Genomic DNA, 25,955 nt, shown 5'->3' on the forward strand with positions numbered 1-25,955 from the left:
CATCCCTGGTCCACGCGAACATACTTGGTTCTGTAGGAAAGTTGCTCATCAAACGGGAAAGCAGGGTGTGGACAGCTCTCAGGACCTTGGTGTTCCCGCATGTCATGCAAGAGGCGATCCCACGCTGCAGAGGTTTGAAGCTGCTCAGAATCGCCGGCGACTGTAGCACGGTCAGGAGGAAGCTGAGCACCTCCAATCCGGTACAGATATTGGCGAAGTTAGCTTGGTTAGGCTGTTCCTGGAGTGAAAGATCAAGGGGAAACACAGAAGGTCTTAAGACAGACACACTTGACACCATAAAAGACTTATTTGTAAAACCATATAGAGTCCCTACAGTCAGAAGAGACACAACTGGAAAAATGACAGATCATCCTCTTAGAACAGCAGAGCTGGAAGGGACCCTATGGATCATCTAGTCCAACCCCTGCCAAGAAGGCCCAGTGGGGGAATCGAACTCCCAAACTCTGTCTCTGCAAAAATGCAGGAACCGATACCCAACAAAAATGGCTGGATAGCGACTCCAGAGGCCCCGATAGGTTTTCTGCTTTTGCATTGAGCCTCGTAAGGAGGTCCTGTTCTGAAGGTGAACCAACCTGCAGGAATGAGAATCTATCTTTTTTTTCACTGGATGAAACCATGGGTGGCTGAGGGGGGTATTAAGAGGCTTGGGGCCACAAATGCGGTGTGGGGGACACTTTGTCCATTAATACTTTAGGGAAATTATGTCCTCTTTTGGAAAAAAACAGCAAGTAAACCTCAAGTCTTGGGTGGGGAGGAAGGGAGGAAGGAACCTTGAGTAATTCATGTTGGGGAATGTCAAAGCTGGCCTTGGATCACTACATTTGCCCATTCCTGGGCCAGACAAAGAAACAGAATGATCTGGGATCAAGCTATATCCTAGGTTCCTAAAGCACAATAAATATCCCAACCAATTCCTTGTGAATATGGCGGTCCCACCATATACAGGCTCGACTGCTAAATAAATAAATCCTAGAAAAGGAAGACTTCTTTCTGGGCATCCAATTTATTGGAACATAAGAAATCAAGAGGATATTCAGAGGAAAAGACTTAATTAATGGCAAAAGGATAAAAAAATCTTTTGGGACTGCAGGGGAAAAAATCTCTTTAAAGAGCCATAGGCAGTTTTGTGAAGCACAAATGTGTCAATTCTCTCTATACGGTGGTCCCTCGCATAACGAGCACACTGTTTAACGATGAATCCACATTGCGATGCGGATTTCCCCATCGCTAATGTGAGGGCATGCTCGCATTGCGATGGGGGAACAGCTGTTCGGCGGTTCTAAAATGGCCACCGGACACCAAAAATGGCCACCGGTACACTCAAACTGGCCACCAGTACACTCAAAATGGCCGCCGGTACACCCAAAATGGCCGCCGGGGACACCCACAATGGCCACCAGAACACAAAAAAAATGGCCGCCGGGGCACCCAAAATGGCCACCGGAACATGGGGAAACATCGGAGAATGGTGAGTTTTGGGCCCATTTGGAACGCATTAAACAAAGTTTAATGCATTCCAATGGGTTTCCCCGTTCTGCTTAACGATGTTTCCCCATAGCGAAGGTTAATCCGGAATGGATTAACCTCGCTATGCGGGGCACCACTGTACTTGGACTCTATTCACAGCATCATTTGGACATCCTATCTGGATCATGACAAAGCAAGGAGAGTTGGACTAAACATGAGGAAGAACTTCCTGATCAGTCTTGAGAACGGAAAGGACCACTTCAGGAGAAACTGGGCTTCACTGAAGGCTTCTAGACAGAGGTTGGATGAACATCTGTTGAGAGATGGCCTTAGCTGTGGATTCCCTGCTTTGCCGAGCAGGTAGACTCAATGGCCCTTGTGGTCCCTTCCAGAGTTACAATTCTCAGATTCTACTGGGCTCCCAATGTGAGCTCCTTTTGCCAAGCCACTCAAAAAAAAAAAAAAAAAACAACCCTCCAACCGGTGCTAGAATAATAGATTTGCATTCAATTATTCAGAACGGGGAAGGGAGGCCAAAGATAATTCTTACAGCACTATGTAATGCTGCTTCATTTGTAAGAAGACAGACAAGGTGCAGAGGAGCTGCTAAGTAATTCAGCTTGATCTTCCCTAGTACTTCAGAACTAAGTGCTGAATTTTAATGGAAGCGCTCTCAAGTTGACTTACAAAGCAAGTCAGAAGACAGCATAGAGAAAGCAGCGAATGTTTGAGAAAAAAGAAATGGAGAAGCATCACTGTTCAGAGAAACAGCAAGGATCTCAAATCAATCTGTAAAACACATACACCCGCAACCTGGTAATAACCTGTAAAAGTAGCTTGCTGTTCAGCTGGTAGCAAAGAGCAAGTACATTCAGAACAGAACATAATACTTGTACAGTGGTGCTTCGCAAGATGAATGTAATTCGTTCCGCGACTAGTGCTGTCTTGCGAAAAAATCGTCTTGCAAAGAGCAGCTTCCCACAGGAGTGCATTGCAATGCATTCCTATGGCAACCTTGCAAAACGAATGATTTTTTTTTTCATCTTGCGAGGCATCAGTCTTGGGAAAAAATCATCTTGGGAAGCATGGCCGTAGAAGAAGCCGTCTTGCGAAGCACCATAGTGATCGCTAAAACCATTCGTCTTGCGGGTTTTTTGCCCCGCGAGGCGTTCGTCTTGCGAGGCACCACTATATTATGGAACAAGCTTTTATGGGCTGCAACACTTCATAACATGCATGACACATTGTCCTGACATCCCGGCATATGGATGGAGGTAGTCAGGTAGGCGCAAACTAAGAGCAGTGGGCTTCAGGAGAAATGAAAGGCAGGATACAAAGGCCAGCTATAAAATAAAATGTCCTCTACATGTCATTCGCTTCTGCACTCACAACATCCCCAGACACAAAATGCATGAACCAGAAACTACACACCAGGAACCAGCATGGTACCTATTACAAGATTAAGACTAGAGAGAACTACTTTCAGATCTCACTTAGCCACAAGACATATTGATTTAATGGCCAAGATCATTTATAAACCAACTCTTATCTATCTGTCTGTCTGTCCTGTCGTGTCCTGTTCTATTCTTATCCCACCTTTCTCCTTAAAAAGGACCCAAGGTGGTTTTACCTTCCTACACCTTACTGCTTTGGATGTGTTTTGGTGTTGCGTATGTTTTTTGTATCATATCTGTTTGATCCTTTTCAGTAATTGTATACTCACCATTGCTAGCATGAAATGCTATCTTTTAACCATGTAAACCACCCTTGGGTCCTTTTAAGAAGAAAGGTGGGGTCAAAATATTTGAAATACATTTAAAAAATGATGAATTCTATCAGAGTGGTCTGGTAGTCCAGATAGGCGGGATACAAATCAAATAAATAAATAAATAAATTAAAAGACAGTATTTAAACAGCGGTGAACGTACAAATACTGAAACAGATCAAACTAATACCATACTTAAAATGTAAAAAAAGCAACACCAGAAACACAATCAAAGCAGTTAGCTAAAACAACCCATTTAAAAATCCCACCCGGGCCGCCAGTCACTACAGTCACCTGGTACAGTCACTTTGCCTGCTTGCGGAAGGACAGCAAAGATGGCGTCAGCCAGTGGGAGGGAGTTCCAGCGACTGGGAGCAGCCACTGAGAAGACCTCTCCCAGGTCCCCAGCAAAAGCATCGGTGAGGATGGTGGGATTGAGAGCAAGGCCCATCCTAACGATCTTAATGCTTGAGCAGGCTATTAAGAGGAGATAATATGGACCCAAGGCGTTTTGGGCTTCAAAGATTAGAATTCCAAATTGTGCCAGAAACGGATCAGCAGCCCGTGGAGCGGTTGTGACAGGGGAGTCATATGTTCCCCCAGGCTCACTCTGCTTGCTCGTTAGCTCAATGGGGACAAGAAACCTAGATTTCCCAGGTACAGGACCCACACCTTTGACTGCCATGCTCCATGGAAGCCACAGCAACCCAACCACACGAGACGGTTGTGAGTGTATCTTTCTTGACAAGAGATGGGCAAGAACTACAGCTGTTCATGCTGGTTCGTTTAGCAATGAGACAGGTGTTTGGCACGTCAAAGCCCCGCCTCCTCTGGTGGGCACCCAATCAGAGGCAGCGCCCTGGTTTCCCTACCCCGCCTCCTCCAGGCCCTGCCTCTGAGTGGGTACCTGCCAGAAGAGGCGGTACTTGAAACCGCCACACACCTGATTGGCTGTTAAACAAACCAGCACAAACCACCGAACCAGAAGTTCATGTCCACTTCTGGTTCTTCTCCATATACTTGCAACTGCTCATACAGTGATGCCTCGCAAGATGAATGCCTTGTGCAATGAAAAACTCGCAAGACGAAACCATTTTACAATTTATTTGGTGACTCGCAAGACGAATTTTTCTATGGCCATGCTTCGCAAGACGAATTTTTTTTCAATGCATTCCTATGGGAAAATTCACAAGATAAAATTTTTGCAATACGAAATGACTCGTGGAACAAATTATTTTCGTCTTGTGAGACATCACTGTATTTTCATGTTCTAATGTTTCACAACTCCCAACTCACTTGCCCTAGCTCTTAAACTAGTGCCTTCCTTGTACATCCTACACACAGGGAGAGACACACATTTCTAAACACGGAAAGAGAGAGAGACACACACACACAGACACAGCTGTTCCAGTGTTTTCGTTGCTGTTGGCAAGGGTTGATATTTAGGAAAGAGGTAAAGAAATATAGCCATCAAAACATTCCTTTTGGATATACAAAATCCTCTTTCCTTACACCATTCATTCACACCATAATTTACAGCCTTAATTTCCTCCACAGGAAGCCATGTTCAAACGAGCCAACGAAATGCAAAAACCAAAAGTGTAATAATGTATACAAGGAAAACACATCGTGGCTAAAAAGAACCATATAAAAACATATCACAGGAGCCAAAACATCCTAAGCTAAATAATGGATTTTTAAATGAGATGTTGGAAAAGAAATATTGGCAGAAACCAGAGAGAGGAAGGAAGTCTAACCTTCCCTAAGGATTCTTAATGGTTAATCTCAGGAGGTATGAAATTGGTGTCTAAAAACCTACTAGGGTTGTGTTGCAAGAAGGCTGCTCATTGCAGCTGGCTAAACACCTTTTCCATCGTCCTTACTACAGCAATTTGGAGGAAAAACACTGGCTGACTTCTAGACATATGAGGAAGCCAGGGTTAGTGAGTGTAGTGGTTAGAGCAACTTCTTTCCTCCACCACCACTTGATGTTCTCTAGATCACTGGTCCCCAACCTTGGGCCTCCAGATGTTCTTGGACTTCATCTCCTAGAAATCCTGGCCAGCAGAGGTGGTGGTGAAGGCTTCTGGGAGTTGTAGTCCAAGAACATCTGGAGGTGCAAGGTTGGGGACCACTGCTCTAGATCACTGGTCCCCAACCTTGGGCCTCCAGATGTTCTTGGACTTTATCTCCTAGAAATCCTGGCCAGCACAGTTGGTGGTGAAGGCTTCTGGGAGTTGTAGTCCAAGAACATCTGGAGGTGCAAGGTTGGGGACCACTGCTCTAGATCACTGGTCCCCAACCTTGGGCCTCCAGATGTTCTTGGACTTCATCTCCTAGAAATCCTGGACAGCAGAGGTGGTGGTGAAGGGTTTTGGGAGTTGTAGTCCAAGAACATCTGGAGGCCCAAGGTTGGGGACCACTGCTCTAGATCACTGGTCCCCAACCTTGGGCCTCCAGATGTTCTTGGACTTCATCTCCCAGAAATCCTGGCCAGCAGAGTTGGTGGTGAAGGCTTCTGGGAGTTGTAGTCCAAGAACATCTGGAGGTGCAAGGTTGGGGACCACTGCTCTAGATCACTGGTCCCCAATCTTGGGCCTCCAGATGTTCTTGGACTTCATCTCCTAGAAATCCTGGACAGCAGAGGTGGTGGTGAAGGGTTTTGGGAGTTGTAGTCCAAGAACATCTGGAGGCCCAAGGTTGGGGACCACTGCTCTAAATGTGTTCTCCGGGTGTATTCCATCGGCCATGCTAGCTGGGAATCACAGGAGTCAGAACCTATCACAAATGGCTGGGAAAGGTTGACTTAGCACCATGGTCCCCCAGATGTTCTTGGACTAAAACTCCCAGAGGAATTAGGAAATCACTAAGTCACTTCCCCCCCCTCCGTGGATCAAAGTGGCCAGTCTAGAAAAAGGAGCAAACTTTGCTCAGCCTGTAAGATCATTGGTTGTTATCAAACCAGCTGAACTTAAAATAAGTTATTTCAGGGTTTTTTGTTTTTGTTTTACAAGAATAAAGGAAGAGCGCTCTTTTTTGCTACTCTGAGCTTCTGGAAGGAAGACCTGGATTAGGAAAAAAAATAAAACAAAATAAAGATCACTCCGATAAATGCTTGAGACGTTAATAGCAGCGGCCAGCTCATCTCAACGAATTCTCTAGGAGCTGTAAAAAGCAACACACACATCAATACCAGCATCCTATCAAGGTTTCAACGCAAAGCCTATCATTCACGCCAAGCATCCATTTCCAATTCTCAGCCACCCGACTTTTTTTCCCCTGCTAATCCTGATGTCAAGAGAAGGGCAGGAGTAATTATTTGAGACTCTAAATCAATTCCATTAAGCCGAACATTTTCCAAGTCGTGACATCAAATTAAATTGGCAATTAAATAGGCTAACATGACACTTCAAGTTCTCTGTGGCAAGCCCTGTGCTGTTTACTTCAGCATCCATACACACACGCATACCGAGAGGGAGCGAGGACGAGAGAGGGAAGGGGGGATTTTCACAGTTTCGAGATGAATCAAGAAGTCTGGAACACCATTGACACCTCATAATGCAGATCAGATCGTTTATTAAGCCCTGGAATTATAACTGCACCTTATTGATGCTCAAGAGTTACATCAGCCTCCAGCCCAACTTACCACCGTCATTAGAAGCTTATCGAACCACTGCAATTTGAGTTCCGATTTAGGCCACATGTCCGGCCGCAAAGCTGTCTTCAGAAGGTTAACGCAGCGCCGAGAAAGCAGTTCTCCCGGGGAACCGGCAGTGTTTGAGTTGTCATTTACCTAGCAATTAAACAAGAATAATTACCAAGTGGCAAGCATTTCTCATCATCATCTTTTAGAACCCATTCATATTTGAATGCCATCATGCCTCCTGCGACAACTGTAACCTCGTTTCGCTTTTCCGAGAACACCCATTAAAGCAAGAAAAGGCATTATTTTTAAGGCAGCCTAGCTAGAGTATTAAAAATTAGTTGAAAAAAAAATCCCAGTACCCAGAATCTCCCAGCTGACCATGGAATTCTGTGAGCCGAACTCTGTCCTCCCTCTACAGATTACAGTGGTGCCTCGCATAGTGACGTTAATCAGTGCAGCAAAAACCACTGCAAAGCGATTTCGTCGCTATGCGATTTTAAAAAGCCCATAGGAATGCATTGAAACCCCTTCAATGTGTTCCTATGGCCTTAAAACTCACCTTAAAGCGAAAATCCTCCATACGTCGGCCATTTTCGCTGCTCGGTGAGCGAGGAAACACAGCAGGTGGCCTTTTTTTTTTACCCGGCGGCCATTTTGGAACCGCCGATCAGCTGTTAGAAAATCATCGCTGTATGATAATCGGTAAGCGAAACAGGGTACCGATCATCGCAAAACGATTTAAACCGAATCATCGCAAAACTGATCATCGCAAAACCATTTAAACCATCGCAATGCGATCGCAAAAGCAATCGCAAAAAGTTCGTCGGTATGCAAATTCGTTGTTAAACGGGGCGCCCGTTAAGCAAGGCACCACTGTATTGAGAACTGCCTTATTGGTCTATCTATATTTGCTGTTTGTTTTTAGTATTCTATACTCCGGTCATGATCAGAGTCTTCAATGCAGTACTGCAGTTTACCCATTGGGCCATGAGACTTGCATCTTAAATAATAAAAAGATACGTTTCATGGCCCAACAGTTAAACTGCAGTACTGCAGTGAAGACTCTGATCAGGACCTGAGTTTAATCCCAGGATCGAGGTTGACTCAATCTTCCATCCTTCCAAGGTCAATAAATTGATTACTCAATTCAGGGGTGGGGGAATGTGTAGCCTGCATAATTAAATTGCAACCCACCGAGAGAGTGCTTTAAGCTCTATGGGGCGGTATAGGAGCAGCACATTTTGCTTTGCTTTTTATTTATGTTACGCTTGTTTCGCTTTGGATGTAAACCAGCCAAGAGGAGTGCTTGCCATTCATTAGTGCATTACACAAGTCAAATCAATCAATCTTCTATCCTGTACTGATCAAAGTGTGATAAAGCAGTCAGCCACCAAATCTGAGTTATGACGTTTGCTTGTTGCAAGGAACACACTGTTAGGATTAGCTGTGGCAGTATTGATTTTATAACCATTTTTAACATACTTGTTTAATTCTTTTTAAATATTTGGACACTCACTGTTCTTAACTTTTAAATGTTATCCATTTAATGACGTTAAGTCGCCTTGGGTCCTCTGGAGGAGAAAGGCGGGATAAAATTATTTCAAATAAATAAATGAATACCGTATTTTTCCACGTATAAGACTATACTTTTGTCTAAAATCTTTAGACAAAAAATTAAGGGTTGTCTTATACACGGAACTAAGCTCAGGAGAGAACAGAAACAAGTGTGGGGGGAAGCAGGGATCAAAGCTATCCTGAAGCACTTTGATCCCTTTCCCCCACACACACACACCCTTGCTAAGCCCCACTTAGATTTCTTAATTTTGGATTAGAAAAGTTGGGGGGGCATCTTATACAGGGGGTGTCTTATACACGGAAAAATACGGTAACTAAATTAACAGTCCCAACTGTTTAGTATTTTGATAATATATCCTAAAGACTATGGCTTGCCCTTAAAGGGAAACAGAAGCTTCTGAACACCGTCCCATGGCTACAAGAGAAGAGGAAAATGTGGAAAGAATCCACAGTTTAACTGAGCTGTGTGAACCGTATACACCAGGAGCTTTAAAAAATCTTTAAAACCAGGAATTCTCAATTTTTGGCACAGCACGAGTTTTGTGACTTCATTTCCCAGAAGCGCCCACCAGCACAGCCAACAGGCAGGGATTCTGCGTGTTCAAATCCAAGGTATCCAGAAGGGCTTTTTCAGTGGTGGCTCCACATTTTTGGAACATATGCCCCCTCTATTAAAACCACCCTGCACTCTATTAAAACCACCCTAAATCATCTGCCATTTTTATCATCAGGGAATACTCCCCCCCCCCCCCCGGTATCCTCTAGTTTTCAATCTTTCATTTTTTATGCCCACTACAAGCTGCTGTGAGGAGCTTACTGTGAAGAGTGAGAGACTGAACATCATCAACAATAATACACCCGCTATGGTCATGCACAATAACATGTCCCCCAGGGGTCTCAAACTTTCTCTTCCCACCACGACCAACCCTAAGCTCCTGTCATCACAAATCCTTCCACTGCAGCTGAAAAACAACTCAGCAGTAGAAGGGGAAATTGGATTTTAATTTGGGGGGTGAGGGGCATAGCATGCAGTTGTTTATTTTTACAGATATGATTTAAAGCACGTTTAATTTAATTGCTATTTAAATCTGCCTGTGCCCCAACATTAGACCTTAATGGCCCTCACCTACCACCACTCCCAGTTCGAACAGGGTCAACTCAAAGGGGATTTATTTAAATGCAGAATCAACCTTCAGCGGTCAATTCAGGGACTTGACTCTGATTCCAGCGGCATTCGGTTTCCAAAGGTCACCATACCTGGCAAGCAATTCTAATGAGGAAGTTGACGACCGTGTCAGTGTGTTGCTTCTCGATGGGTTTTGAAAGCAGGGCATCCGCTCCCGGCAGGGACTGGCTGCGTCCAAATACCTAACAGCAGAAGGACGACCACATCAGCCCTACAGCGCTATATCACTGTCCCCAAACTCGGGGTCGTGGGATATTAAGAGGAAAGAAGGGGGGGGCATGATTCCCAAAGAGAGACAGACAGTCAGAAAAACAGCCTTACAGCACTTATTCCTCCAGTGGCCGTCCTGAACCGCTTCACTTCTTGGCCAGAATCGACCGAGAGTCCTCTTTTCATAGCAGATGAGGCAGAACTGGCTCCTTCGCCACTGACCCCCTGGTCCATATCCGAATCCGGCTGGAGGAAAGGGAACAGAATGTAAGCCGACCTTTCTGGATCAGACCAAAATCTGTGCGAGTCCAAAATTATTTCTCACAGTGGGCCGCCAATGGCTTACAGCAGTGATTCCCAACCTTGGGTCTCCAGAGGGTCTTGGACTACAACTCCCAGAAATCCTGGCCAGCACAGCTGGTGGCGAACGGCTTCTGGGAGCTGCAGTCCAAGAACATCTGGGGGCCCAAGGTCGGGAACCACTGGCAGGACACAAATACCACCGCATCCTCAACCTCACCATCCCCAGCAACTCAACAGATGGGGCCATATTGCCCGTGACGTACAACCGGACTTGTGCTCTCAATGGCCCTAAACTCCAGAAAACAGCTTTGGAGTCTGGAGTTGGTGTAGAAATGCAGAGACTTTTCACAGCAGGTGCCAAATCCACTAAGCCCCCTTACCTGCTGGTCCTTGATGCGTTGCAGTTCCCACTTGATGACCACTTCGGCCAGATCCACTGCCAGCTTCCGTTGCTCGATAGTGACGCTCGGAGTGAAGCCGAGCCGCTGCATGGCGCTCACCATGTGCTGCACCAAATGATGTCTCACTGGATAGTAAACCTGAGGAGAAGCAAAACTCCCCAATGTTAGTCCCCATGTTAATATGTATGTACAATAGGATCCCTAAATCCACAGGGGATCGGTTCCAAGTCCGCGCAGATACTGAAAAAGGTGGATCACTATTTTCATAGTGAACACTACAGATAGCATGGTCTCATGGACAGTTCTGGTAACTTCATTGTTAAATATATGGATTCTTAAAATATTTTTAATATTTTCAGACTGTGGATAAGTGAATCAGCATATACTGATCCTGCAAATAAGGAGGCCCTACTGTACCTTCGAGACATCACCTTGCCAACAAAGGTCCACATAGTCAAAGCTATGATTTTTCCAGTAGTGATGTATGGAAGTGAGAACTGGACCATAAAGAAGGCTGACTGATGAAGAATGGATGCTTTTGAATTGTGGTGCTGGAGGAGACTCTTGAGAGTCCCTTGGACTGCAAGGAGAACAAACCTATCCATTCTGAAGGAAATCAACCCTGAGTGCTCACTGGAAGGACAGATCCTGAAGCTGAGGCTCCAATACTTTGGCCATCTCATGAGAAGAGAAGACTCCTTGGAAAAGACCCTGATGTTGGGAAAGTGTGAAGGCAAGAGGAGAAGGGGATGACAGAGGACGAGATGGTTGGACAGTGTCATCAAAGCAACCAGCATGAATTTGACCCAACTCCGGGAGGCCGTGGAAGACAGGAGGGCTTGGCGTGCTCTGGTCCATGGGGTCACGAAGAGTCAGACATGACTTAATGACTAAACAACAACAACTGTCCCTTCAAGCACACACTGAGAGTTAAAAAAGGAGAAGGCCCTCTCTCCTTTCCTATGATTTACTATAACTAGAAAAAACACCAGAAAGTTAAGTTTTCTTGCTGGGCTTTAGTATTGTTTCAGTACCCTGATGTTCTAATATCTTGATTCCATTTTGTCTGTTCGAATTTTCAGTACTGAAGTATTCATAATTTTATTGACTGCCCTTGTTTATATTTATTTGGGAACAGCCCAACAGCATTGCCTGTTGAGTGGTATTATATCTATTTGGAACTAACAAAAAGAGCTGAAAGGGAGGATCTGTTCTCAATCATCCCGGAGTGCAGGGCATGTAATAATGGGCTCAAGCTACAGGAAGCCAAATTTGGGCTGAATATCAAGAAAACGTCCTGACTGTTAGAGCAGTACGACAATGAAACCAATGACCTCAGGAGCACTCCGGTGCTGGAGGCATTTAAGACAAAATTAGACAACTGTGTGTCAGATTTTTTTATTTGGATTCCTGCACTGCACGTCGACTGACATTTCCCACTGATTTCCAGGGGTCTAACATCAGTTGGTACTGACCACAAGATTTCCACCTCTATTTTCTACACCTTAGGATGGAATCAGAATGCTGGTGTAAAGACACTGCAAGCAACATATTCAAAGGGAGAAACAAGAAATGGTTTTTTGGGGGGGTGTTGACCCAAGAACCTCAGAATTTCGGTTCCCCCCCATACAGGGACATGGCGGTGCTGCAGTCGTAAGAGCGAATCCACGCAACGGAGTGAGCTGCCGCCGCTTGTCCCAGCTCCTGCCAACCATGCCGTTCTAAAGCATGTAAAAATGCGAGTAGATAAATAGGTACCATCTCGGTGGGAAGGTAACAGCGTTCCGTGTCTAGTCGCGCTGGCCACGTGACCACGGAAGATTGTCTTTGGACAAAACGCTGGCTTTATGGCTTGGAAATGGGAATGAGCACCGCGCCCTAGAGTTGGACACGACTGGACTAAATGTCAAGGAGGACCTTTACCTTTACCCCCCTCCTATGTTGATAAAAATATGCCTCATAAGTTGTGATGCTAGGCAGAACAGAAATGGTCTAACCTTTCCTACCCAATTCAAGCTGTACTAAGTATAGGTTGCTGACAGACCTAGTCCATCAATTTTCTTTGAAACCTAAGAGGGACCTGCAATGAAGAAAAAAAAAGGCAAGCCTTCTTGTTTAACTCTAGTATTTCAAGTGCCTCTGGCCAATTGATTACAGAATCTTTTCATCTTAAGTTTGTGATTCGCTCCCGAGTCCACTAATAGGGAAAACCTTTGGGGTATTATTCTGAAATGGCAAAACCAACCGACCGCTCTCATTCACACCGTAAGCCAAATGACTGAGAACACGAAGAAAGAAAGGAGAGCCATTCCCTGGAACAAGGATTGGAACGCAAAAATGACTCCTCTGACCCTCAGGCCATTCAACGCAGGCCATGCTTTACAAAGTACTCTTTCCTGCAATAAATCATTCCAAATTTGATTTGTGTCCCTGCCCTTCGGGAGCACCTACGAGGGCTGCGGCAGCGTGACCTGTTTTGTGCCATGCAAACACTTTTCATGACGTTTCCTGATTTCACAATCATCTGTTGCCATCATTTTACAATTAAAAAAAACAGATCTTAGACATTGTCTTTGAATGAGGCAAGCCATGTGGGTTCTTCTTAAGAAGAAAGGCAAAGAAAAAATATTTCAAATAAATGAAATAAAATAAAATCTTTGATCTGCACAATATCTGATTCACATAATTTGCAGCAAATATCAGAGAATTGGAAAAACAAACAAATCCAGAAGCTTGGTTAGAACCAAAGAATGTATTTGGAGTCACTACAGTGGTGCCTCGCTTAATGATTGCCCCGCATTACGATGAATCCGCTTTACAACAATCATTTTGCGATTGCAAAACGATGGTCTAAATGGGGGAATTTCGCTTAGCGATTATCAGTTCCCTGCTTCGGGAACCGATTTTCACTTTACGACAATCAAAAACAGCTGATCGTCGGGTTTTCAAAATGGCCGCCAGGTGCTTAAAATGGCTCCCCGCTGTGCTTAGGGACGGATTCCTTGCTATACAGGCAGCGAAAATGGCCGCCGCATGGAAGATCTTCGCTGGATGGTGAGATTTTACCTCACTGGAACCCACTGAACAGGTTTCAATGTGTTTCAATGGGGTTTTTAATTTCACTTTACAATGTTTTCGCTTAACAGCGATTTTCCTGGAACGGATTATCATCGTTAAGCGAGGCACCACTGCACTTTCCTTTAGATCATTGCTGACCCACCTCAAGTGAGCGGTGTTATTCTCTATTTTCTCTATATGAAACATTTTAAATCAGGAAACAAAGATGGTCAACTATTTTATTGTATGGATTAAATAAAAGAACCACACGGCGGTCTTCTCTTTTGACTGAACGGATGGAGGAGAGCCACTGAAACAATCGGATTTACAGAAACATAAGCAAATGACTTAATGGCCCGGATCTAGCTCTAGTTAGCTGAACAGTCATCGTTGGGACTAAGCCAGTGGTTCCCAACCTTGGGTGATCCAGATGTTCTTGGACTAAAACTCCCAGAAGCCTTCACCACTCGCTGTGCTGGCCAGGATTTCGCAGAATTGTAGTCCAAGAACATCTGGGGACCCAAGGTTGGGAACCACTGAACTAAGCCCTTGGATTTGGGTCCAATACTGCAGGAACATCTCTCTTTTCCAATTCCACTATTTGGGGAACTCTTGGATTTCAGCTGAGAGGTATTATCTTCATCTCTAAATATATTCTCCGTAGAGAAGTAAATGTGTCGTCCCCCTAATATATCCAAGTGTTCTCTAGCCAATATTCAGATTTTGACCTGGTGTAGGTTTCTCCAGATTTTCCATCTCTCCAAAAATCATTAATGCCTTGAAAATTGATTGGGATAAATTATGTGCACATTTAACTAATTTACAAAATAACATTAAAGAGAGAATTAAAACACATACAACACCCCGTACATGCACATAACCACACATAACATTGTTTTTTAAAAATAATATAATCACAATGCAACTCCAAAACAGCCAGTTCTACCCCATTCATTAAGTTACTGGCTTTGCAGAACAACAGATCTTTTTCAATGGGAAACAACTAAAGTAGTGCGAACTTTTGCACCCCACACCATTGACATACCTCCTAAGAATATGATCAAGTGAGTAAAATACCTTGAAGTGCTGGACGATTAAATGCAAAATATGAACCAGCTGAGGAACTGTATGACCCTCTTCGACTATGATCTTCCTTGTCCAGTGGGTCAACATCTGGTGCCCGTCTTCCATTCGAGCAGGCACGGCTGGCGTGAGGATCGCCATCGCTTGCCTGACGATGGCCCGGGCTTCCATGGCGTGAGCCTTCAAGAGACTATGAAACACCTGGAAAGGAGGAAGACACAGACGGAACAAAAACGTAACGCAGGAAAGTCAAGAGAGGTTTTGAGAATGGATCCGTGACGCTTGGACAGGTCAACGGTCAAAACGCAACCATCATTGTCCATCACAAGAGAAGGTGGTCATCCAGGTATATTTTCACACCTAAGGCCTTCTCAGAGGTCCTTCCATCTCCAGTTCCCCAAACCTCCTCCAAATTCACAACCATCAATCAGCCTTTTAAAAACAAGCTTGCTCGGTAAGTTCGGGGAGCCCAAACTCCCTATCCAGCCATGGCAGAGCAGACATCATTTGCACAGCATCTTTAGCCCCCGTTGCTCCACCGAAAAAAAGGGTGCACAGACTCTTTCTCATCTTCCCACATCCCTAAAAATTCCTCCTTTTCATTTTTGTATTTAAATATTGTCTGCCCCACGCTGCCTCTTGGGACTGCCGCCGAGCTGAGCCGGCATTTCCCATTTGGGTCTATCTACTCACACCCTGGAACGCTTATTTGAACGGAAGCCAAAAACAAAATTACTTTCTCCCAAGCAAGAAGATAAAGGACACGCTAGCTGAAATCCTGTTGCTTAGCACAGCTAGGCGGCAAAGGGAGCAACCCCGCTGAATGGGTGGAGATTTGGGGAGTCAATTCCTCTTCGAAGTGCCACTGATTCAACAGACTTACTCTAGTTGCAACTTACTATGTTAAACAACAAGATTTCAGCCACCACGGTCTCCTTACGTTCACTCTGCTGTTGCTTTTACTGGATGAACTTTCCACTGTGGGTGAACCACGCACAGGAGGGCATGAAAGACGCAGCCACGCACGCATGTAAATAACCGTCTTCCCCGAAAATAAGACCTAATCTGAAAATAAACCCTAGTAGGATTTCTCAGGATGCTCATAATATAAGCCCTACCCAAAAAATAAGCCCTAGTTAAGTGACATCCCGTCCTCTACCCTTGTGCAGCAACCAGAAGATGACACAGCTGTGTTTGAATAAATGTACATGAAAAAATAAAAATAAAACACCCTCTGAAAATAAGCTCTAATGCTTTCTTTGGAGCGAAGATTAATATAAGACCCTGTCTTATTTTCGGGGAAACACAGTAGTACAGTATGGACCATTTTATCCACAGGGACTTTGTTCCAAGCTGCCCCGCAGATGTCGGAAACAGCGGATAAAGGAAGCAGTTACTTCCAGTTCCTCTGGTGTCCGTGCAGGGTTGAGAGAGGAGATTTTAGCCAAGTGTTGCAAACTGGGTTTCCTGCCCTCCTGTTCGCAAGGGAGCCTTTCCTGAAGCAAGCAACTACTATCTCCCTCCCTGCCCCACAAATGAGGCTTTTCCATGTCACCGGAAGCTGCTTGTCACAGCACAAATGTGTTTCTGTAAAGCCACCTTTATATAGCCTAGTCTCTGATTCCATCTAGTGGTCAGTCTTGATAATACACCTTAAGAATGTGTCTGGGGGGATGCTTTTTTATTATTACCTGTAAGACGATCTTCTTGTGAATGGCAAATTTAGCAATGATGTGGGCGAGGAGCAGGTGCCCGCTATACTTGCAGGCCGGGTCGACGCATGCCTTGGACAGCAGGCAAGGCCACGCAAAGGTCATGAGGCGCCGCAGTTTGCTGTTCCGGTTCTTGTTGTTGTCATGGATGTGGTGTGGCGCGTGCTCCACCAGGAGGGTGGCAAACTGCAAGAGGTAGATCCGGAGCGAATCCAGCATGTCCGGCTGCTTCTCTGGATCCAGGACCTGACCCCACAAAGGAGAAAAGGAGATGGGGCTTCAGAGGCGCGGCGCCCAAAAGGCAGTACAGTGGTGTCCCGCATAGCGACGATAATCCATTCCAAAAAAATCGTCGCTATCCGGATTCGTCGCTATGCAGGGCAAAAAAACCCATAGGAATGCATTAAAACATGTTTAATGTGTTCCTAGGGGGGGAAAACTCACCGCTATGCGGAAATCCTCCATACGGCCGCGATTTTCGCCACCTGGTATGCGAGGAAACCGTGCGAAAACGCTGTGGGCAGCCATTTTGTTTACCCGGCAACCATTTTGGAACCACCAATCAGCTGTTTTAAAAACATCGCAATGCGAAAATCGGTAAGCGAAACGCTTACCGATCGTCGCAATGCGATGTTTTGACATTTAAAACATCACAATGGGATCGCTTTTGCGATCGCAAAATCCACATCGCTATGCGGATTTGTCATTAAACGGGGCGCTCGTTAAGCAAGGCACAACTGTATCTCTCTCTTCCAAGCAAAGGCTAGAAGCAGCTGGAGACGGAACCGACCCCCGAAGGGCACGTAACCTGCCTTGCTTTCTGGGCTGGGCTGTTTCGGCTACACACCGGAGTTCTTCCATAAGGCAGCAAAGGGCTCCCAGGTACTGGGATGATTCTGCTCACCCAGGCGAGCCACTCAGATGCACACAGCAGAAGTACCGCAAGGTGTGGAATGTGTGTGGCCTTTCTTATGGTTAGACTACAATTCCCATCATCCCTAGCCGGTCATAGTGAAAGGTGAAGGACAGGAGGGCCTACGACCCAGCAACGTTATCTTGCCCACAGAGTTCAGGCTGGGGGTTTTTATTTCCCTGGGGAACAGGAATCATGACAAACTCTGAGAAGTCTGACAGCCTAGATCTCAACTCTTGGCACAAAACAAACCCTGGACAGCTGCCTATCTTTCAGCCCTTCTCCACCCATGGGCAAGTTAGGCTTAGGCTCTTGCACTGGAACCAAGGGAGCAGAAAAAGAAGAATTTCGAATATTAATATGCCAGAAATGGCTTTCCTCTAATGAGTTCAAAGAGATAAACGTGATTTTATGGCTCCCCAGTCTGCCTCAACCACCACCTGATACAACTAGCCCAAGGTCGCCTCGTGAGCTTCATGATTCCCCCAAGACTGGGGTCAACGATATATCCTCTACACCACCTTAACGTGAAAACATTACACACTTTGGACAAGTCACATCCAATACGTGTTCCTCTGCTTTTTAGGCTGAACTACCCAAACTATCTCTGGAGGCCAAAACATTGAACACTAAGGCTGTTCTACTTTGGGCGCATCACGAGAAGGCAAGATTCTCTGGAAAAGACAATAATGGTGGGAAAACTTGAAGGCAGCAGGAAAGTAGGAAGGCTATGGATAGACTTCCTAAAGGAAGCCATAAGTTTGGATCTACAAGAGCTGAACAGGGCCAGTTGAGGACATTTTGAAGATCATTCATTCATAGGATCGCCGGAAGTTGGAGTTGACCTGACGGCACGTAACAACAAACCTTGGTTATGAACACACTGGTGATGCTTTCGGGGTTATCCCCTTCTGGGTTAGGGGGGCCCAAGAGTTGCTCCCCTTCCCCCTTTTCAAAGCTGTGCAAGAAAGCCGGATTCAGGATGTGTTGCAGAACCTGCAGATCAGAAACGAGGGGAGAAAAATCAGAAACAATAAGAAACATCCATGTACTCCTTCAAAGCACGAGTCACCTGCTATTCTAGCAGAGCTACAAGCACTGAACATAACAGGATCCTGCGGATCCATCGAGAAATTAAGCTTTCTCTGTCAAGATGAGCCCCATTCAAAACAAAGTTTGATGAATTGCCGGCTTCACCACTTCTTGCTCTTCTCTGGGCCTGGCATTTTCGCCAAAGTGGCCTCGCTAATTATCAGTGACATTTAAAGCAAGCAACTTTGGAGGCCTAGGGAAACAAAAAGTTAAATAAATACCAAACTGGTTTCAATTCATTTGCTTACCTTGGCTTTCAGTTCGTCTCCAAAGTTAGGATCCGCAAAGTCAACAAAACGGAAGAAAAGAGCCCGTTTTTGGGGAATGGTGTAATTTTGGGGGATTTCTTCCTCCATGTATTCTTTCAAAAAAGTCATATTGCACAGGAAACGCCCCGTAAAGGCTCGGAGGAGCTGGAAGAGCAACTCAATGTCACCGTAATTTCTCCTGAGGGGGGGGGAATAAAGGGCAAAAAGTTAAGAATCAGCCAGCTAAAACAAAACAGATTTACAAAATACAGTGGTGCCTCGCTTAACGAGCGCCCCATTTAACAATGAATCCACATAGCAATGAGGTTTTTGCGATCGCAAAAGTGATCGCACTGCGATGTTCTAGATAGGCAAACATCGCTTTGCGATGATCGGTAAGCGTTTCGCTTACCAATTATCATATAACGATGTTTTAAAAACAGCTGATCGGCGGTTCCAAAATGGCCGCCGGGGAAAAATGGCCACCCACAGCATTTTCGCGCCCTTTCCTTGCTTACCGGGCAGCGAAAATGGCGGCCGGATGGATGATTTTCGCATAACGGTGAGTTTTAAGCCCATAGGAACGCATTCAAGGGGTTTCAATGCGTTCCTATGGGCTTTTTTGTTTCGGATAGCGACGATTCCAGATAGTGACGATTTATCCGGAACGGATTATCATTGCTATGCAGGGCACTACTGTACTGGCTATACTCCAAGAGGGGCAAAACCAGTTACACCCCAAGGGCCAAGCACCAGAGACATTCTTGGGAGTCGCATTCAAGCAGGAGGCAAACCCCAAAAACACTGCATCATTTTTTACCTTAGGCCTCATTTTAAAAGTCAGCGAACCTCAAGAAAGGCATTTTAAACTACTGAAAGAGGGGGAAGACACACATAAGCTGGGAAGCCACCCAAAGATGGTGTTTTGAGGAACGGGTGTCTGGGGAAGACCAAAGGGCCACACTGGGACCACAAAGGGGGCCAGGTTCAACTCTTGGGATTAAGGATTCTCATTCCTGTACAGTAGGACCCCTGTATCCATCAGTATCCACAGTTTCACTTATTCACCATCTGCAAATATTAATAGAAAAAAATCCAGAAAACCCTATTTTCACATGTATTACCAGAACAAGCCACTGGATGGAGCCAGAGGCCATGCTATGAATACAGGTACTTGTTAATGAGGAGTACACAGCATGTTCCCTAGTGCCATCTTGTGGCCAGTTCTGGCAATGCATATGAAAATATGGTAGTAGGTCTTTCCGGCTGTCTGGCCATGTTCTTGAGGTTTTCTTCCTAACGTTTTGCCAGTCTCTGTGGCCGGCATCTTCAGAGGACAGGAGTCAGAACTCTGTCTGTCGTCTGGTCTGAGTTCTGACTCCTGTCCTCTGAAGATGCCGGCCACAGAGACTGGCGAAACGCTAGGAAGAAAAACCTCAAGAACACGGCCAGACAGCCCAAAAAACCTACAACAACCACCGATGCAAAAAGCACGATTTCTCTCTACATTTTGGTTGGGGCTCTAGGTTACTTTTCATCCTACGTCTCGCTTCTCTGCATGCTTAATTCAGAATCTTGTTACCGTGACCTCCAACGGCAATGTTTGCTACCGGGAGAGCACTGCGTTCATGGATCTACGTACTTGCAATAATTCAGTAAGCAATATGCCAGGAGTTTGGGCTCCTTCCAATTTGTTGCCGCCATGTTCTCTTTCCGGTGCCTTTCCTGAAAAGCTTCGCTGACCCACACTCGCCTGAGTTGGCTGACTAAGGAATGCTGGTTGGCCAGCCAGCATTCATCGTTCTTCACAATGATGCTTATGATCTGTTGGAACGAACACAAAATCATTTGTACGGATGTTCAGTTCTTCAATAGGCTTAAGCGGGTGCATCATTAGGGCCACTTAATGTTCCCTTTCCAGTAATTCCGGGAAGGGGGTGGACAGGTGGGAAGCATTAAGAACCTCCCATCTTTTGAAACCATAAGCGAAGCTGGCCTGTAAAGAAGGGGTGGAAAGAACCAGCAATACCAAGCAAGTACCGAACAATACGTTTCCGAAAGGTCAGATACAAGGAACCAAGGACATGTATTTTTATGTTAATTAAATGTTATTTTTTAAAAAACCCAGAAATTTAGGGACAGCACATTAAAATATTAAATATTACCATTTAATATTAATAAACACAGGATTATTATTAACATTATTCCTTTCTGTCCAATAAAGGCTCCCAAAGCGATGTAGAAAAACAAAAGCAACTCTTTAAAACAGATATAAAATACATCTTTAAAACCAATTTCTGAAAGGCATTTAAAAACAACTTTTCTTTATTAAAGGCTTAAAACTCCGAATTTGGTGCATCTTTTGGCTAAAGGAGTTGTTCCATACACTCGACGCACCTGACTTCTCTCTGTCCAACTCGACTGATGACCACCTTTATTGCATTCTGTATACAGTGGTGCCTCGCTTAACGGGCGCTCCGTTTAGCGACGAAACCGCATAGTGACGAAGATTTTGTGATTACTTTTGCGATCGCTTTGCGATGTTTCCAATGGGTTTTTTCACTTTGCGATGATCGGTCCCCTGTTTTGCTTGCCGATCATCGCAAAGAGATGATTTTTAACAGCTGATTGGCGGTTCCAAAATGGCCGCCGGGTAAACAAAATGGCCGCCCGCTGTGTTGCCTCACTTTAGAGGCACCGAAAATGGCTGCCGCAATGGAGGATTTTCGCTTAAGGTTAGTTTTTAAGCCCACAGGAACGCATTGAAGGGGTTTCAATGCATTTCTATGGGCTTTTTAAAATCGCATAGCGACAAAATCGCATCGCAGCGTTTTTGCTGCACGGATTAACGTCGCTATGCGAGGCACCACTGTATAAGGTCTACCATCAGTTTAAAACGATTCTAAGAACTGATCTGAAAGCCGCTTTTTAAAGACCAAAGGCCCTACAGAGCCGTGGAGTCTTGGCTTATCTGCTGGAAACTCAACAAGGATGGAGTTGCCCCTTCTAATACACTAAAGAGATATTCTCAAACCAAAACAGGGGTGGTTTTGGGGGGCTCAAGAAGGCAGCAAAAAACGAGTTGAAGGAAAATGGTACCTTGATCGCCTGAAACTGGAGATCCAAGCGCATCGTGCTGGTGCTGGGGGAGCCCGGACGGACGGCTGCTTGGGTACCGCCAGGTAACAACAGGGTGATGAAGCGGTTCGGGTTGGCCGCCAGAACGTCACGCAAGGGTTTCGCATCTTTATGCTTCAAAAAACTCTGATGTAAAAGGAATTGAAAAAAAGGCAAATTCTGATGAGGGCATGGGACTCAGCCATAGTTCAATTACAGCCGGACACACGCTAGCACTTCTGCGCTTAAAATCGGGTGCACCGATTCAATGCTCAAATTTAATCATCGTCATCATCATCTTGGAACTGAAGAGCTGGAAGAGACCCTATGGATCATTGGGGCCAGCCCCCTGTCAAGCAGGCACAGTGGGGAAATCGAACTCCCAAACTCTGGCTCCACAGCCAGAGATCTAAACCACTGAGATAGCCAACAGTACTGGATGTTATAATAGTGGCGGAAACAATAAAAATGGCAAACTGTTTCAATGGTGCACATTCTAGTGCCTATGAAACATTGATTCTTTTTTAATCATAATTCTCTCTTAGTCAGTATGGCCCTCAACCACATTGCCTGGAGAATTTGGGGAACCACTGTTCAAAAAAGTAACTTTTCCAATACGTAAGGCCTGCCCCGAACCCACAGTTCCTTCTCTGTACAGCTTCTCACTCTTGCCAGACCCAAGATGTTGTCAAGGCTGACACAAGCACCCATTTGATTGTGTCATTTAACAACCACCAAAGATTCAAATGTTGTGGTGTGCATTACCCAGTATAATCCCCATAATGACCTTGTAAGGTGGAGGGGAGCCCAGCACAGAACTCAGAAGCACAGAAACCCTTAGACAGCACAACCAGCAAGTAAAGCCCTCTGGGAACAAGAACGGGGGAAAAGTTACATTTCCAAACCCTTAAGCAAGACTATCGCCCATCCTACAGAGGGTGGAAACAAGGATAGAAGCAGCTCTCCTGCATTCATCAAGCAAGTTCATAGCAGAGAAGAGACTCAATCCAGAAGCTTACTGACTGATTAGTTTTACCATCTTCAGCCTAATTTCCCCAAATTGCTGTCCTGCAGAGGGACAACACCCACATCTCTCTAGTCAACATCACTGAAGAGGTTGGGATTTCTACTCCAAAGGAACTGGCAGGCATGTGTCTGAGAGAGGCTATGATACCCGCTTGGGACACATCCTGAGAAGATAGGATTCTCTGGAAAAGACCATAATGCTAGGAAAAGTGGAAGGCAGCAGGAAAAGAGGAAGGCCAGGCTTGAGTCTACAAAAAGCTGGACAGGGCTGTTGAAGACAAAATATTTTGGAGATTTATTTATTTTTATTTTATTTATTTTATTTATACCCCGCCTATCTGGTTGGTGAGGACCATGAGATGGCTCATTCGCAGGGTCGTCAGGGGTCAGAAGCAACTTCATGGCACATAATAACACAATGCCAGAAAACCAGTGTAGCCTGGTTTGAGTCGGGACAGACAGATCAAAAAGTCCCTGGTTTGCATCTTCTCGAACACCATGAGAAAAAAAGCAAACTAAACCGCATATTTGAAGTGAAATCCTTGCTAAGCAGTAAGCATAGTTAGGTAAAGGTAAAGGTTGCCCTTGACATTTAGTCCAGTCGTGTCCGACTCTAGGGCGCGGTGCTCATCCCCTTCTCCAAGCCACAGAGCCAGCGTTTTGTCCATAGACAGTTTCCATGGTCACGTGGCCAGCGTGACTAGACACGGAACGCTGTGACCTTCCCACCGAGGTGGTCCCTATTTATCTACTCGCATATTTAAATGCTTTCGAACTGCTAGGTTGGCGGGAGCCTAGTTAGGCAGAGTCAAAGTAATCCTTAATCATTAACGTTGCAAGAAGGCCGGATGGCAGAGGGGAGTTTGTGCTCTGGAAAAACGGGAGTGTATCCCTCAGTGGCTCTCACACTAAACACCTTGATCAAGCTTAAGGGGTCTAAACAGCTGCGTCTCTGCCTCTCCGCCAGCCTGCCGACGGCCTTGATCTCCCTATATAAATGGAATACCAGTTACCATGAACATTCTGCTCCACTGTGGATCATTTAAAGTAGCTTCCATCATAAAGAGCTCCACGGTCTGGGATGGATGGCGCGTCAGAAACTTGATTAACGGCTCTCGGAATGGGCTGCCAGCCTGCGAAAATAAATCACCAGGACGAAAATAAGCTTCATTTAGCATGTGGGCAAAACTCGGGAGTCGCTTGGGGTTGTATTCCTGGGACAAACACTCCTACCGATTAGAAATGCAGGGCTCGGGGCTTCTCCTTCGGCACGGCTGAGTCGACATCATTTTCAAGGAAGAAGGGTTTGAAATTCTGTACATCTCAGGTTCCTGTCTTTCTTTCAAGGCTCGGGATTAGAGATGGACACAAATTGCTGCTTTGGCTGTTCGTGCCAGTCCATTTAGTGGCTGAACAGGTAGGTGTTCGGCGCTCCCCAGGCCTGCCTCCTCCGTTGGGTGCCCACTCAGGGGCAGCATCCCGGCTTCCCTGCCCTACCTCCTCTGGGTGTTGCCTCTGAGTGGGCGCCTGCCAGAGGAGGCAGGCCTGAGAAGCGCCGAATGGCTGTTTGGCGGACAAATGAACTGGCACAAATCGGCAGTTCGTGCCCATCTCTAATCAGGATGTAGATAGTTTATGGGGTGCCCACTCAGAGGCAGCGTCCCTGCTTCCCCGCTGTACCTCCTCCAGGTGTTGCCTCTGAGTGGGCGCCTGCCAGAGGAGGCAGGCCTGGGAAGCGCCGAATGTCTGTTCAGCGGACAAACTGGCACAAATCGGCACTTTGTGCCCATCTCTAATCAGGATGTCGACAGTTTATGTTATTTGCTTCTTAATTTCCTACATGTACCTTACGCCATTCAACATCATCATCCTCTAGAAGAGAGCAGACAGGGGCAAAACAAGCTGACAATTCAAGTGTCATCAAAACAAAAACTTGAGCAATAATTTGGGGGTGTGTGTGTCGATTTGCTTCGTTTTTGCCTTCCAGCAGGGGGGAAAAAAGCACAGAAGCCAGAAAATAAAAAAATATGCATGAAGCAGCTTTCTCCCATCTGGATCCCACCAGGTCCTGGACTAAAGATCCCATCCTCCACAGCCAGCATAGCCAGTGGGAGTTGTAATCCAAGTATTCTATTGAAGGGAATCAAACAGCCCTCACATGTGTTTTTGAGATCATTTTCAAACAAGAGCAGGAAAGTTCTGAGGACCCTTCCCCACGGCCCAGTATGCTACAACTGGTATAGCTAAGGAGTTGGAACTCCCAATGGTTTGGGGTTCAAATTTCCACCGTGGTTCCCAAAATGGGATTGCTGAGATCCCCCAAAGGTGTGATCTGCTTTGGGGATTATGTGCCTTGGGCACCTCGGCAGCCTTCGGACAAGCGGTCTGGTTTCTGCAGCGCTGCCAGAAAGAAGAAACGGCAAACCATTTCCAAGTACTTTATGCCTAGAAAATCCTGGGAAGGATGTCAAATCAATGGAACGTAATTATTCATTAGAGCTTGCCGTAAGCTGCAACATGCCCCCGAAATTGAAACGTCCACTTCCAGTTGCTTAAAAAACAAATCATTTATTGATGAACAAGAGGGGCCAGGGAGGTGAACTTTGTTGGGGGGGGGGGTGGAGAAAGAAAGGCAAGCTTCCCAGAGATTCTGTGAATACAGAATCTGTCTTACTGGGGAAAAAAATTGTTGGTGGTTTTTTTTCCCCAGAAATGAGCGGATTGAGGGACCTCAATGCCAGCCCATACTTCAAAAGCCTGAGAAGATTAACAAAGAAGATTTTTGGTCAGACTGCATGAGACACCAGCTTCCTAACTAGAAGCTTGAGCCTTAAGGGATGTTTCTGATTTTTTTTTCATAGCCCAAAATTCCTACAAATCCCCCAAGCTGCCAATCCGCTCACTTCTAATTGATGATCGATCAGTGGGAAATAAATGAGCTTTGTGTGCAGGCTAAAAGCACAAACAGGGCAGTTTTGAGAGAAAACGTCACTAGACAAATGCCATTTTATCACCTTCTAATTGCAAAAGGGGAATCCCAGTGTGGCATAGTTGATAGATAGATGGAGTCAGACTCTGGAGAACAGAGTTCAAATCCCACTTGGCCATGGAAACCAACTGGGGATGTGGAATT

The 25,955-nt window shown here is 45.6% G+C and overlaps 1 protein-coding gene across 1 annotated transcript in view; it reads right to left on the reverse strand.

The window, feature by feature from the left end:
* Positions 1–25,955, reverse strand: part of TRRAP (transformation/transcription domain associated protein) — a 190,027-nt gene that overhangs the window by 97,275 nt on the left and 66,797 nt on the right. The window contains 12 exon segments of the mRNA XM_072982772.2: positions 25–238; positions 6,900–7,046; positions 9,732–9,842; positions 9,982–10,116; positions 10,554–10,712; positions 14,709–14,915; positions 16,406–16,672; positions 18,207–18,335; positions 18,680–18,878; positions 20,322–20,503; positions 21,779–21,943; positions 23,836–23,955. Of these exon segments, the coding sequence (XP_072838873.2) occupies positions 25–238; positions 6,900–7,046; positions 9,732–9,842; positions 9,982–10,116; positions 10,554–10,712; positions 14,709–14,915; positions 16,406–16,672; positions 18,207–18,335; positions 18,680–18,878; positions 20,322–20,503; positions 21,779–21,943; positions 23,836–23,955 (2,035 nt within the window).

The sequence above is a fragment of the Pogona vitticeps genome, chromosome 13, assembly GCF_051106095.1.
Source record: "Pogona vitticeps strain Pit_001003342236 chromosome 13, PviZW2.1, whole genome shotgun sequence".
Taxonomy (NCBI): Eukaryota; Metazoa; Chordata; class Lepidosauria; order Squamata; family Agamidae; genus Pogona; species Pogona vitticeps.